This window comes from Armigeres subalbatus, chromosome 3 (genome assembly GCF_024139115.2).
Source record: "Armigeres subalbatus isolate Guangzhou_Male chromosome 3, GZ_Asu_2, whole genome shotgun sequence".
Taxonomy (NCBI): Eukaryota; Metazoa; Arthropoda; class Insecta; order Diptera; family Culicidae; genus Armigeres; species Armigeres subalbatus.
Genome location: NC_085141.1, coordinates 314320403 through 314335520, shown reverse-complemented (window position 1 = coordinate 314335520; position 15118 = coordinate 314320403). Strand labels below are relative to the sequence as shown.

Here is a 15118-nt window from a genome sequence, read left to right as displayed (position 1 = left end):
TTGTTGATAAACATTTAGATCGATTATTAATGCCATAACTGCGGCCGGCATTCACTCACCGAAACACATGCGAGTAGTCCGCATCGTAGCGTTGAGCGTTCTGCTCGCGCATACGTCGCAGCTGCCGCACGAGCGGGTCGTTCCGCTGCTCGTAATGGAAATTGTTGAGCGCTCCGGAGACCATTCCCGTGTCTTCCGACGACGTGCAACCAGCGCAGGGAGGCTTCCTCGGGACGTTACCGTTCGGAATGGATTTATCGTCGTTGGTGCTGTTGCTGCAGGTGCAACCACTGGTCCGCTGCCTGTGATCGATGTGCTGAGGCCGACGATCTGTCCGAGCTCGTGGATGCTTCCAGATCGTGTTGCTCTCGAGGATGCGGGCTACAACGACATTGAGGGCACACTTTAGTTCCCGGAACATGGCGCGATTTTTGAATTTCCCCAAAACAGAAGGTTATTTATCGGATGAGAAGAAGGATTAGTGCCCGTTGTTGACGCCGTATGGATAATTGTGGGATAGGGAATGAAGAAGGATGGTTTCGTGCAGGCACTACTGGCAATGACTGGCAAACGAGCGAGAGAGAAAACCTGGTCAATGAGCCGATGATTTGCTGATAAGAGCTTCATGATGCTCTATGGTTGATTGGCCAGTCAATGCAACTAATTATTACGATGAAGGTTCGCCACGTAATGCACCTAATCATGACGGATGACGCTTTGATCTACAGTGACGGTTGGTACGATTCGAATACCTTTCCAGCATGCTTCGGCAAAGGTTTCGCGAGAAAGTGGATTTGCAAACGCCACTGTGCTGCAGTTCGGTGTTTGCTGTGCATGTCAATGAAACCGTCGACAATCACTGGATTGTGGATACAGAGTGAGGTTGAGGTATTATAATTGGAGTGTTAGAGTGAATGTTTCGAGTAATTTTGAGCGATTCCAATTAAAGTATGATTGTTTAGTGTGCGGTAGAAAATCGTACCTTTGAAGCAAACCACTGCATCGTTGAGCTTCCCCATAATGGCTGATAAGCTCGCTTCTTCAGCTGAAAAATCGTTGGATGGTTGAGTTAAAATTCCGCAAATTCATATTCTGGTATGACTTATTTTTTGTGGTTCAATCGATTTGACAATTTTGATGAAGTGGTGGTAAAAATGTCAAACATTCCTCTGAATGAAGTTTATATAATCAGTTGAATTGATTAAAATAAAAGAAATAAAAGACAATTTCTTTTCCAAAAAGTTTACAATAATAGTACCAAAATGTAACAATCAGTTCTATAATTAATTCCATATTCAATTTTCAAGGGACAGTTATAAACATGAGTTATCCTGCTCGTAGTTTAAAATAGAATTTGACAAATATTGAACTGTTTTTTCTTACTTCATGGCCAAACTGGCAGATCATTTCATCTGAACTTCTAGACGATTCTGAAAATCTAGGGCAAAAGATGAAGTTTTGTGTACAAACTGCATGGGATACTGGAATAGCTTAGTTACAAATAATGGTAAAATGAACCAGTATATGCAATACATTTTTTTTCCACGCAATTTAAATGGAATTTCGCATGTGCTTGTAGTGCATCTAACGTGATTAAACATTTTAGCTGTAGGGCTTTTGATTAATGTGCGTCGGTTGTTAGAGAAGTTGTGTGGATTCATTGTTTTGTTCATTGGAAATAATGAAGTGACAGGAGTGTTCGTTAGATTCGAAGTGTTTGAGAGAAGCATTAATTCATAACAATTTGAAGGAAAGGTGCCCCTCCTTTAAATTGATATGAATTAATGCTTCGTAGAGTAGTTGTCTACACGTCTGACTCTGAATCCAGATGTTCATAGGTTCGATTCTCAGTTCACAGACGAAAAATGAAGATTATAAAAACAAGTATCTTTGAAAAATAAATAAATAGAAACAAATGGTCGACAAAGTAGATCCATGGTTATGAACTCCACGGAGTAATAAATATTAAAAGGTTAGACATATGGCCTGCGGTGCCAGTCCAGTTAGGTGGGTGTGTGCGCAAAAGAAAAGCACTACCCAAAACAGAACGGAAAAGAAGAAGAAGAAGATATTAACTCAAAGGATCGAGCTTTGTCACCAAGAAGCGAGTTCTTGAAGATAGTATTGCTATAACTTGTGTGGCCATGACGATGATCATAATGTGCCATTATCGGATGCAATCTTGATATCTTAATCCTCCTGCAAAATTAGCTTATTCACGCCCATAAAATATCTTTTATTGCCTAATGTTGTTTGCTGTTTTTCAGACAGTGAGTGAGCACTGAGCAGGTATGGTTAAAGTTAAAAGAGGTTTGTGTTGCCCGCGGATGGCGAATTTGATTGCTGCCAGAACAGCACCGAGTGCTATTAAGATTGCACCGGGACTGGTGATGCATACCAAACTAGCAACGCGACGAACGAAAATACACAAACCTTGGTATAGTGGCACACAGTACGCCTGACCGCGTCTGTATTTGCACCACATTTATGATGCGCTGTAAATATTAAAAATGACACGAGAAACGATGGAAGCAAACGATTTGTTTGTTTCTCGAGGATTTAGTACTTGGGATGTTAGTGAATTAAGTCAGTTCTTTCCAATATATGTTGTTGGTTTAAACAAAAATGTCAATTAACTTTCGTACTAAAATGCATTCGAACGCGAACAGGAAGAAAAATCCATGAAGGTAAGTACATAAAATCATTCGTTTCTGAATGAAGAAAATAAATTGCAAAATACGGATTAGGGTTGACTACCGTCAACTACGAACACATGTGCTACTAAATGGGAGATATCAGCTGTTGCTGTTAACGCTCGAACTACAACGTATATGGGTGGACTGATAAGTGATAAAATGTTTGCTTTCTAACTGGCCACTGCAAATCGCTTGCCATGCCACATTATTATTATCAACAAGGTTATTCACCCTGTTGGCCTATGAATGATTGCAATATGGTAAATATTCGTAACCTGGAGAATTGATTTATGTCAGTTCAACTGACGATTGTTTTAGCACTTTTGAGCGACAGTCTCCCATGGTTAATGCCGTTTTACATATAGGATTGGATACGGCATTGGCAGGGTGTGACTATTCTAACAAAATACAAAAACATAATTTAGATACTAATACAATTTAAAGTCTAGGCATCCAGTTGAATAAGTTGAATAGAAATATTTGCGGAATTATTAGCCGAAACACATGTGCACATGCAAAATCCTTGGCATTATTGCATTGCTAGAAAAAACAGAACACGAATATTAAAATTTAACTTGCTGTCTGATTTACTATTTTGAATCGCCTGATTTTCCTCTTTATTAATTGTCACCAGAAAAAGCAAAAATATTCAATACTAGTTGACCCGAATTTCGGCTTACCCAAAATTAATTAGATAGCGTCAACATTTATTTTGTATTGACAATTTAAGTTTCAATATTTGCTCTACGATTCAATTTAGTTCAACAGAGCAAACGTCAAAGCCTCTTCTGTCCACATGCCAAATTTGGCTCTATTTGCTTGTTATACAGAAATTTGAGTTTAATTTGTATGGGAGTCCCCTTTGTATGGGAGAACGGGGAGGAGTTCCGCAGAAACATTTCTTGTCTTCAAAAACTTCCACATGCCAAATTTGGTTACGGTTACGGTTTCTCGAGTTACGCAGAAAGTTTTGTTTCATTCGTGTGGGTACCTCCTCCTATTTAGAGCGGGGAGGGGTTCCGAACCATCTTGGGAACCTTCCCCGATCTCAAAAACACCTGCATACATATTTTCATGCCGATCGGTTCAGTACCCTAGTAACATTTTGGTTTTATGCAAGTTTTAAAGAAATCATCAAGAGCAAATAATGGTTTTCATGACCGTTATAAAACTAAAAATGTTACTCGAGTAGTTTTCGAGTGAGGCAAATTTGGATTAGTTTCCAAGGTTGTTTTTCAGATAAGTTAACCCTTAAAGGCGCAAGGCGATTTTTTTAGAAATCGTCGGAAATATTTTTAACGTAAATAACCATTGAAATCATTAACATTAAAGGTATTTTAGGTTTGTTGTTTTAAAACAACATTGCGCATTTAAGGGTTAAGAACTTCGGATGTTCTAGGAACGGAATTTATTAATTGCATATTATTCGGCAACTTGAGAAATCTAAAACAAAAAAGTAGATCAAAAATACTGTTTTTGAGGTACACCCTAATCCAATTAGGTAAAATTTCTCTAAATCAGCCAACTTAAAAGCTACAGAAAAGCTTTTTTAGCAAAATGTATTCGAATAAGCTGCGCTACAACTTTGAAGAACACGATATGTCAGAATCCCGAGAAATAAAAAAAATATTTTCAATTTTTTTTTATATGATGGACCACCCTATTTTTGATAGCACCATAATGATGGCCTTACTATTTCGAACGATTTTGTAGAACAACAGTTTTTTTTTTCTAAAAAATATAGTTTTGGCTTAAAATGTATTTTTCCGCATAAATCTGTATCGTTGACCATACACCGGGCACCGTAATAAAGGCAGTTATTGAAGAATGAAAGAATTGTGAAAATCCTTGGAAAACTGTCAACAACCATCAAAGTAACACAGAAAATATTTGTTTATATGGCATCATTTGCTTACACGATTCGATGTCGAGTCATAAAACATTGACTCATGGAGGTTTGACTATAGAAACAAGACGTGCAGATCAAGCCCTGTAGCGCTGCCAGTAATTGAAGAACAAACAAGTTTTGTTACTCAATCGTGGTACGTTTGCATTTCAAGTAGTTCGTGTTGTCATGGGTTCCAGGTAGTATTCAAACTCCATCCATAACACTAATACGAAGCAGTTCATGCCTTGTAAATGCAAAATATGAATAAATTTCGACGAGTTAACTTCCAGCTGATAATGTGAGGATCAAATATCGAGGGGTAGACAAAATTGGGCCAATATCGCAAAGGGCATGTCCCAAATTTAAAACAGGCTGTCAGACCTGGGGGCCCTCCTTAGCTGTGCGGTAAGACGCGCGGCTACAAAGCAAGACCATGCTGAGGGTGGCTGGGTTCGATTCCCGGTGCCGGTCTAGGCAATTTTCGGATTGGAAATTGTCTCGACTTCCCTGGGCATAAAAGTATCATCGTGCTAGCCTCATGATATACGAATGCAAAAATGGTAACCTGGCTAAGAAACCTCGCAGTTAACCTTCTGTCTGTGCTCAAAAAAACTTACGTTGTCTGTGCTCTGGGGTCAAATTGACCCCAAATTGAAATTGCTATAACTTTCTTAATGTTTGGCCGATTTTGGATTTTTGAGGCTGTTTCGAAAGATAATTTAATCATCTTTCAGGTCGTTACCAAAGATTGACTATTGGTGGGCGGGTACATCGCGGGGAGGGGTTTTAGTGAACAAAGGTACAAAAACAGTGATTTTTCATGAGAATATTAGTTATATCCGAAAATCCTACCCATTTTGAACTGCATCTTTTTTTTTTTTTTTTTTTTTTTTTTTTTTTTTTTATTTCTTTATTAAAGAGGCTTGCAGCCCTAGGCTGGCTCACCTCTAGTGAACTGCATCTTTTTAAAAAAGGTTATGCAGGAAGGTGTGTGCTTTGGGATGAGGCGTTGATAAGTTTAGAACTTGGCCGCCAGGTGGTGGTATGTTTGAATTCATTATTTTAGACTACTCAAGTAATTCCGATATATAGAATTCTCCTCAGTGTAAATATTCTTATCGCACAAGTTTAAAATTTGTTAAAATGGCGTCTTGATCAAAGGTCGTCTAGTGGGAATGGACTGTCTTGTGACGGAAGTAATAATTGGGAATTTTACAAATTGGCGGAAAATTGGCTGATCTTTGGTTACGCATGTAGACCCAAAGGCCTTAATTCCGGGGTTTTCTTGGATGACCTAAAACATATTCTGTGAACACATTCTATTATTTGCAGCATCGCTGGAACAGGTTGAATACAAAGAAAACTTTTGATGAACTCTACCACAACATTCATGTTTGTCAAAACTGCTACAAATCAAAATACATCAGATCTCACATGGAACAATATACTCAAATATAGCAGCTCACCAGCGCCGCATCTTGGAAGAAGTGCTCATTATATTGAGCACCACTTTGTAGTCCTGGACATGCTGAACAATGTTGCCGAATACAACTTGGGTGTAGGTATGAGGGATCTCAAGCTAAAGCAATATTTTAAAAATGCAAGAATATTGTAAGTACACTAGCGCCGCCTAGTTGTAAATTTCCTAACTATTTATTCCGTCACATGACAGACCATTCCTACCAGACGAACTTTGTTAAAGACGTCATCTTTACAAATCTCAAATTTGTGCGATAAGAATATTTACAATGAGGAAAATTCCATATATCGGAATTACGTGAATAGTCTAAAATAATGAATTCAAATATACCACCACCTAGCGATCAAGCTCTAAATGAATCAATGCCTCATGTCAAAGCACATGCCTTCCTGTATAACCTTTTTGAAAAGGTGCAGTTCAAAATGGGTAGGATATTCTGATATAAGTAAAATAAGCATGAAAAATCACTGTTATTGTACCCTTTTTCACGAAAACACCTCCCCGCTATGTACCCGCCCGCCTCTTTGATAACGACCTGAAAGATGATTAAATTATCTTTCGAAACAGCCCCAAAAATCCAAAATTGGTCAAACATTAAGAAAGTTATAGCAATTTCAATTTGGGGTCAATTTGACCCCAGAGCACAGACAACGTAAGTTTTTTAAAAAAAGTACACTGTAGCGCATATTTTCAAGATTTTTCAAGCGAATTTGCACCTAGGAGACAGATCTCGACAAGTTTTATCAAACTACCAAAAATTAGGAGAATCGGTTGAAAACTAAAAAAATGGTAGCCACTCAAAGTGGCCTGGGGTCATATTGACCCCAGAGCACAGACAAAAGGTTAATAACTGTGGAAGTGCTTAATGAACACTAAGCTGCGAGGCGGCTCTGTCCCAGTGTGGGGATGTAATGCCAATAAGAAGAAGAAGAAGAAGTCAGACCTGTAGTTACTCATATGGACCTTAAGGTCTTTCTGCAGAAATTTCTTGAATGACCATCAGCGTATGCCATGAACGCATTATATGTTATGCACCACAAAAGGCATATACAGTCGACTCTCCACATCTCGATGTTCTGTATCTCGATATCTCTCCCTATGTCGATGATTTCCTCGGTCCCTTCAATCTACATGCATTTGGGCATTCTTCATCTCGATATCCTCCCTATCTCAATATCTCTCTATCTCGATGGGTTCTAATCATATTTTGTTCAGGATTCACTCTCCTTATGTCGATATGTTCGAATTTTTAGGCTACTAGACCATCATAGGACAATAACAAACACATCAACAAAAGAAAAAGACGTTTGTTTTGTTGTTGTTTTTCATAGCAACGAGCTTTTTTGGATCTAGTACTCATTTCAATTTTCCTTCTATTCCTCGATCTCTCCCTATCTCGATGGTCCCTACAATATCGAGATGTGGAGAGGCGACTGTACAACTTTTGATTGATCTCAGGTTACGCGTGTAGATCTTAAAGCCTTACTCCGGGGATTTCCTTGATGGCCATGAACATATACAATGAACACATCTATTCTAAGTTCCTCAAGCAAGATACCACTTTTGGAACAAGCCGAAAGATCTCTGGTTACGGGTCTAGATCAGACGCTTTGTTCCAGGGATTTCCCAGGGACGCATTCCCGAGTAGCACACTTGTCACATATCAGTCACTGTGACTCATATGCGAACAGACCCAGTAACACTGGAGTTGCTGCAACCAAATTGATCTGAACTTGGGTTATATCCTATGTATAGGATACTGCAGCATTTATTAATACTTTCAGATACTTTATCACCTATCAACTCAATCACCTAATCAAGTAACGGAAAACCAAATCGACCACGTTCTAATCGACGGTAAATTCTTCTCCGACATCACGAACGTACGCACTTACCGCAGTGCGAATATTGAATCCGACCACTACCTCGTCGCAGTATGTCTGCGCTCAAAACTCTCGACGGTGATCAACACGCGTCGGAGTCGTCCGCCGCGGCTAAACATTGGGCGGCTACAAGACGGTAGACTAGCCCAAGACTACGCGCAGCAGCTGGAAGTGGCACTCCCAACGGAAGAGCAGCTAGGCGCAGCATCTCTTGAAGATGGCTGGAGAGATATTCGATCCGCCATTGGAAGCACCGCAACCGCTGCACTAGGCACGGTGGCTCCGGATCAAAGAAACGACTGGTATGACGGCGAATGTGAGCAGTTAGTTGAGGAGAAGAATGCAGCATGGGCGAGATTGCTGCAACACCGCACGAGGGCGAACGAGGCACGATACAAACGGGCGCGGAACAGACAAAACTCGATTTTCCGGAGGAAAAAGCGCCAGCAGGAAGATCGAGACCGTGAAGAGACGGATGAACTGTACCGCGCTAATAACGCACGAAAGTTTTATGAGAAGTTGAACCGTTCACGTAAGGGCCACGTGCCACAGCCCGATATGTGTAAGGACATAAACGGGAACCTTCTTACGAACGAGCGTGAGGTGATCCAAAGGTGGCGGCAGCACTACGAAGAGCACCTGAATGGTGATATGGCAGACAACGGTGGCGGTATGGTAATGAAACTAGGAGCACGCCCGCAGGACATGCGACTTCCAGCTCCAAATCTCCAGGAAATCCAGGAGAAGATCGGCCGGCTGAAAACAACAAAGCCCCTGGAGATGACCAGCTACCAGGAGAGCTGTTTAACCACGGTGGTGAGGCACTGGCTAGAGCGCTGCACTGGGTGATTACCAAGGTTTGGGAGGATGAGATTCTGCCGCATGAGTGGATGGAAGGTATCGTGTGTCCCATCTACAAAAAGAGTGATAAGCTGGATTGTAGCAACTACCGCGCAATCACATTGCTGAACGCCGCCTACAAGGTACTCTCCCAAATTTTATGCCGTCGACTAACACCAATTGCAAGAGAGTTCGTGGGGCAGTATCAGGCGGGATTTATGGGTGAACGCTCTACCACAGACCAGGTGTTCGCCATACATCAGGTATTGCAGAAATGCCGCGAATACAACGTGCCCACACATCATCTATTTATCGACTTCAAAGCCGCATATGATACAATCGATCGGGACCAGCTATGGCAGCTAATGCACGAAAACGGATTTCCGGATAAACTGATACGGTTGATCAAGGCGACGATGGATCGGGTGATGTGCGTAGTTCGAGTTTCAGGGGCATTCTCGAGTCCCTTCGAAACCCGTAGAGGGTTACGGCAAGGTGATGGTCTTTCGTGTCTGCTATTCAACATCGCTTTGGAGGGAGTAATACGAAGGGCAGGGATTGACACGAGTGGTACGATTTTCACGAAGTCCGTCCAGTTATTTGGCTTCGCCGACGACATTGATATCATGGCACGTAACTTTGAGAGGATGGAGGAAGCCTACATCAGACTGAAAAGCGAAGCTAAACGGATTGGACTAGTCATCAACACGTCGAAGACGAAGTACATGATAGGAAGAGGCTCAAGAGAGGTCAATGTGAGCCACCCACCACGAGTTTCTATCGGTGGTGACGAAATCGAGGTGGTTGAAGAATTCGTGTACTTGGGCTCACTGGTGACCGCCGATAACGATACCAGCAGAGAAATTCGGAGACGCATAGTGGCTGGAAATCGTACATACTTTGGACTCCGCAAGACGCTCCGATCGAATAGAGTTCGCCGCCGTACCAAACTGACTATCTACAAAACGCTTATAAGACCGGTAGTTCTCTACGGACACGAGACCTGGACGATGCTCGTGGAGGACCAACGCGCACTGGGAGTTTTCGAAAGGAAAGTGTTGCGTACCATCTATGGTGGGGTGCAGATGGCGGACGGTACGTGGAGGAGGCGAATGAACCACGAGTTGCATCAGCTGTTGGGAGAACCATCCATCGTTCACACCGCAAAAATCGGAAGACTGCGGTGGGCCGGGCACGTAGCCAGAATGTCGGACAGTAATCCGGTGCAAATGGTTCTCGACAACGATTCGACGGGAACAAGAAGGCGAGGTGCACAGCGGGCAAGGTGGATCGATCAGGTGGAGGACGACTTGCGGACCCTCCGCAGACTGCGTGGTTGGCGAAGTGCAGCCTTGAACCGAGCTGAATGGAGAAGTCTTTTATGTGCAGCACAGGCCACTCCGGCCTTAGTCTGATGATAAATAAAAATAAAAGATACTTTATTACTGCTTTCAGATGAGCTGGTAGATCTGAAGTTCTAACTCCATGAGGTTCTTAATTCACTCATAATTCTTGAAAATAGGGAAGATTTGCTTATCATGTATTCATATATCTACATGGACCCATAGCCGTTGTTCATTCACTTGAAATACCTGTTGTTTAGTTGCTATAGACCAGTGGTCCCCTGCATGCTCACTATCAAGGGCTGTATAGCAATTTTGAACTGCTAAAGCGGGCCGCAATACATTTGCAACATTTATTTTTTTATTTCATGACGAATTTTAAAGCCTAATTAAAATGATTTTTAATATCTATTTCACATTTGAATAAAATTTGTTGCCATGAATCTTCTTCAAATTACATACTAGTAAGAACAATTCATTCTACTGGTTTTATCGCCGTAGCTTTCTTTTAGTTTATACAGTTTTATAGTAGCGGAAAATCTTTTCACAACAACATGTTTTCAGCATGGTTTGCAGAACATATATTGAGCTATTTTTCAATTGATCATATGTCGTCCGATTCTAAGATTTTGAATTTTTGTTGATTCGTTACAAATAGTAACGATTCCTTATCGGTGCCAGGACTTCTAATATGCTAAATTCATGCGAATGAATGCATGAAAGAAAGAGACTTTGTTTAGCTTAATTGACTTTGATATTTTATTTGCTATTTGGGCAGTCAAAATATTGAAATCTCCCAATTCTGCGTCATTGAACAGATAAAAAGTGAGACTTCGAGACTCCACTGATTATAATTTTTCGTGTCAAATAACGACAAACACGTTTTGAAGCCAGGTGAGCTTGCCAGCAGTTTTGAATAAAAATGGAATAAATCAGAGTTCTGCACTATTTATCGTGTTTCCAGATTTCCGATTAACTGATTTTTATTGAAACTTTTTATTAATTGAACAATCTTAACTTTGTTGAATATTTTAGTTACCGTAATCCGGGGAAACATTGATAATTTTTTTGTTTGTTTTGTGAATATTTCCTCCGTAAGTGAAATCATGGCTTTTCCATATTTTAAAAACGAGGACTGCTACACGTAGGAAGAAAAAGGCTGTCGTTCTTGATTATTTGATAACTTAAAACATTTTTTAAAAATATTTTTTGTCGAGTTTTTCGAATTTTTAATTTGGGGTAACTTTGATCAATCATTCATCTATAGAGCAAGCGTCGGCAAACGCCTTAAGGTAGGCAATGATAGTTGGAATCTCTTACACTGAGGCGATGTGCCATGGAATGTATGGGAACAAAATTGTCAATGTCAGGATGGTAACGAAAATGTCATTTTCATTGGCACCCTAATGTGCATCGATTGTTTCGAGAAAGGCATCATCATCGCTAGTGGAATTATTTGGTTTTTGAACAATACAAATCAAAATTTCGAAACAAAAACTATAGATCAACTAAGAAAATAAGATTACTTATCACATAACTATAGGTACGATTTTAATTTTTGCCTTTCTCGTACAACAAAGTTGTACCGAAAGGCTACCATTTCACTCCGAATACGAACTTTTTATATATGTCTCAGAGACCCATAGTGTTATATACCAATCGACTCAGCTCGACGAACTGAGCACATGTCTGTCTGTCCGTGTGTATGTGTTTTTTTGTGTATGTGTGTGTGTATGTGCGTATGCGTACAAATTTTGTAGACGCACTTTTTGGAACTTAGCATTGCCGATTTACTCGCAACAAGTTGCATTCGTTGAATGCGGTCCCATTGTTTGCTATTGAAAATTGGCCCGATTGGACATTGCATTTAGGAATTATTGAAAAAAAAAATTGTTTTTTCCCAAGGGTCCCCTCTTGGAAAAAAAAATCAAAATCTAAAAAATATTTATAATTTTTATCTTTCAATTTGGCGACAGGCTTACACACTAACTTTTATATTTCAAGCTCGGCAAAATTGGGCACCGCTATTTTTTTTTTTATTTTCATTTATTTGATAGGCTCAACCGCCATTCTAGCATTACAGAGCCGATTTGCTTATATTAATAACCCTTTTTGTCGTTTTTAAAAATATTTTTTCTAGTTGGTAAAACTACATTTTCTCCTGATAGAGTGGAAAACTCATCAATTTCAGTGCAGCTGCCGTCAGCAGCCTGGGCCGCGTTCGAGAAACACTGCTCCGAACATATTTTCTTCTTCTCATTTGCCTTACGAGTTGACAGCCGTCGCTTTGTTCCTGGTTCATTTGTGTTAAGAGATACCGAGCTGGATGAGTCGTCAAATGATACGTTGTTTTGATCGGATTCGCTTTCACCTTGTATGGCAATGGAATGATGCACACTAGCCAATATTTCTCCAAACTCTTCAGTAGGAGAAGGAGAATTTGCACTGATTAGCGGCGGGAAGTTTTCGAGGTTTTTTGCTGTAGTTTCGGTTGAGGATGAAGTAGATGTTGCTGTTGTTTTCGGAACTGTTGCAGCAACTGTTTCCGAGCACTTGAACTTCGGATGCGCTAATTTGCCACATATACGGCATGAGGGTTTTTGGCCGTTATAAGTACACAAGCTCTGGAATCCACTAATTGTGATGTACGAAGGAATAGGTTGACGTAATCGCATGTGCAGGACACGCACACCGTTATATACACCGGGGAAGTAATGTTTCCATCGCTCCCTCGACACTGAAGTTACTGCACCATACTGCTTCATATGCTCTTGGACGACAGCGTTGGTCATGGAAGTAGGGAGATCATGTACACGAACTGTTGTTATTTCTGCGTCCACGTAGACGTGAATGGAAAATTTCTTATCTCCACAATGAAAGTGATGTTTTAGATTGTGCCGGGTTTCATACCGGCATGCAGCTTCAAAACTCGTCATTTCAATGAACACGCACCGTCGGATGTTATGAAATTGAATTTGTTTCACCTCCGAAAGATCTAATTTCAATTCATTTTCCAAAAACTTATGTACTTTCCCCGCATCAGGTCGCACTGGGAGTACATTAAAATCCACAACAACGGTATTCTGACGAGATAAATTAATTGTCGCCATTGTCACAGATTACTCAAAAATATATGTAGTTCTCTCGTGAAACAAAGAAACGAATGAAAATGCGTCCGACGCGTAGGAGCTCTGGCTGTCAACTGGGGCACCGCTATGCACAGAAAAAAAATTCCATGGTAACAATTACTATTTTGTAGACTAAGCCATGTTTTTAAAACAACCACAAATTTTCAGTTAACCATGCATTCCACCACGACCACAGTTGATTTTTACTGCGCGCATGGTAAAATCAAACGGGTTTGTTGTCTGCTGAAAATCGTCGGTGCGTATTCTTAAATTAACCCTCGGAATGGTCGTTTCGACCGCAACATTTTTTTGCGTGTGGCTCAACAAACCTAGACCAACATTTGAAAAGGGCGTAACAGCCAAAATTTATTCCTTCTGATTCTTTGTCTACATATAAAGCTATATATGTGGAAGAAGAATCAAAAGGAATGAATTTTGGCTGTTACGCCCTTTTCAAATGTTGGTCTAGAAATTTCAAAACTAAGCTTCGGCAAAACATTTGTTTTATTACTGGATTACTGAAAGCGCAACCGATACGTCACTTTTACTGAGATCTCAGCAAAAATCATGTTTGCTGAGACTCGGCGCCGCTCATCTCGGGAAAATAAACAAAAAATGCTAAGATCTCGGCGCAAAAACTAAGTTTGTAGCTTGTCAATATTTGGTATTTTCCCCTGCTAAATGTGTGGAAATAAATTTTAATAGATAATCAATGTTTTTTTAGATATTTTTTATCGATTTTATTTTGTTAGTGTAAACAAATATGCCAATTACTCTCGCATGAGAATGCATTAGAAAGTAAAACGAAATTTGTTTTTGACATCTTCTTCTTCTTCTTCTCCTCATTAAGCACTTCCACAGTTATTACTGTGAGGTTTCTAAGCCAATTTCCTATTTTCGCATTCGTAGGGGAACTGCTCCGATCTCAATCTCACTGTACATATATCCATCTCATCGCTAAACAAAGAAATACGGCACGAAATTCGTCGCTTCTTTTTGTCAACATGCGTGCTCACTGCTGAAAAAAATCACAAAAATAATAAACAAACCAAATTCCTTTCCATTGCTTTGTTTTTGATGGGATGGAAATAGGAGCTATGAGATGAAGTGGCGAACGGTTCCCCTATATCATGAGGCTAACACGATGATACTTTTATGCCCAACGAACTGGAGACAATTTCCAAAATTGCACCAAAATATAATTTAAATATCAAAATATGCTATGGATAAGAACAAACCAATGGCACATGATATTGATCACTTCTTACAAATAGCATAACTTGATCTCATCATGATATTTTAGTGCAAATCATTGATATTATTGTCTGATCTTTTATCTCTTATATCAATCATGTCCATATCACATTTTGCTATCTTATCAACATTTGATATTATTGAGCTATTTTCGTTTACTCAGGTTACCGCACGGCTAAGGAGGGCCCCTGTGACATACAAATAGCAATATGGGTTTCTGGATGAAAAAAAAATTAAAAAGGTTTGATTAACGTTCACTGGGAACATAATATGTGCTTCTAAAGAGGAGATATCAGCTGTTGCTAAAACCGCTTTAACTACAACGTAAATGTGTGGACTGATAAGTGATAAAATGATTGCTTTCTAAAAACCACTGAGAACTGCTGCCTCATTCTAATTATCAGCAAGGTTATTCATCTTGTTAACCTTGGAATGATTGCAATATGGTAAATATTCATGACCTGGGAATTGAATTATGTCTGATGATTTTTTCAACCGGTTTGAAAAACATTTAGTCATTTCCGAAGTCGTTTCTTCGATTCCTCATCAAAGCTTTCAATATAAACAAAAAATAATATTTGAGCATCTTTTTCAATAAATGATAAA

The 15118-nt window shown here is 39.9% G+C and overlaps 1 protein-coding gene across 3 annotated transcripts in view; it reads right to left on the bottom strand.

Moving 5' to 3' along the window:
• LOC134225337 (proton-associated sugar transporter A-like) overlaps positions 1-15118 on the bottom strand; it is a 74547-nt gene that overhangs the window by 15351 nt on the left and 44078 nt on the right. For 2 of the 3 annotated variants that reach the window (XM_062705313.1, XM_062705314.1), the window contains exons 2-3: positions 983-1045; positions 60-381 (exon numbers count right to left, since the gene is read on the bottom strand). In XM_062705313.1, coding sequence (XP_062561297.1) covers positions 60-381; positions 983-1019 — 359 coding nt within the window. In that variant the 5' untranslated portion in view covers positions 1020-1045. The remainder of the gene's footprint in view (positions 1-59; positions 382-982; positions 1046-15118) is intronic. The other variant, XM_062705315.1, reaches the window with a different exon arrangement.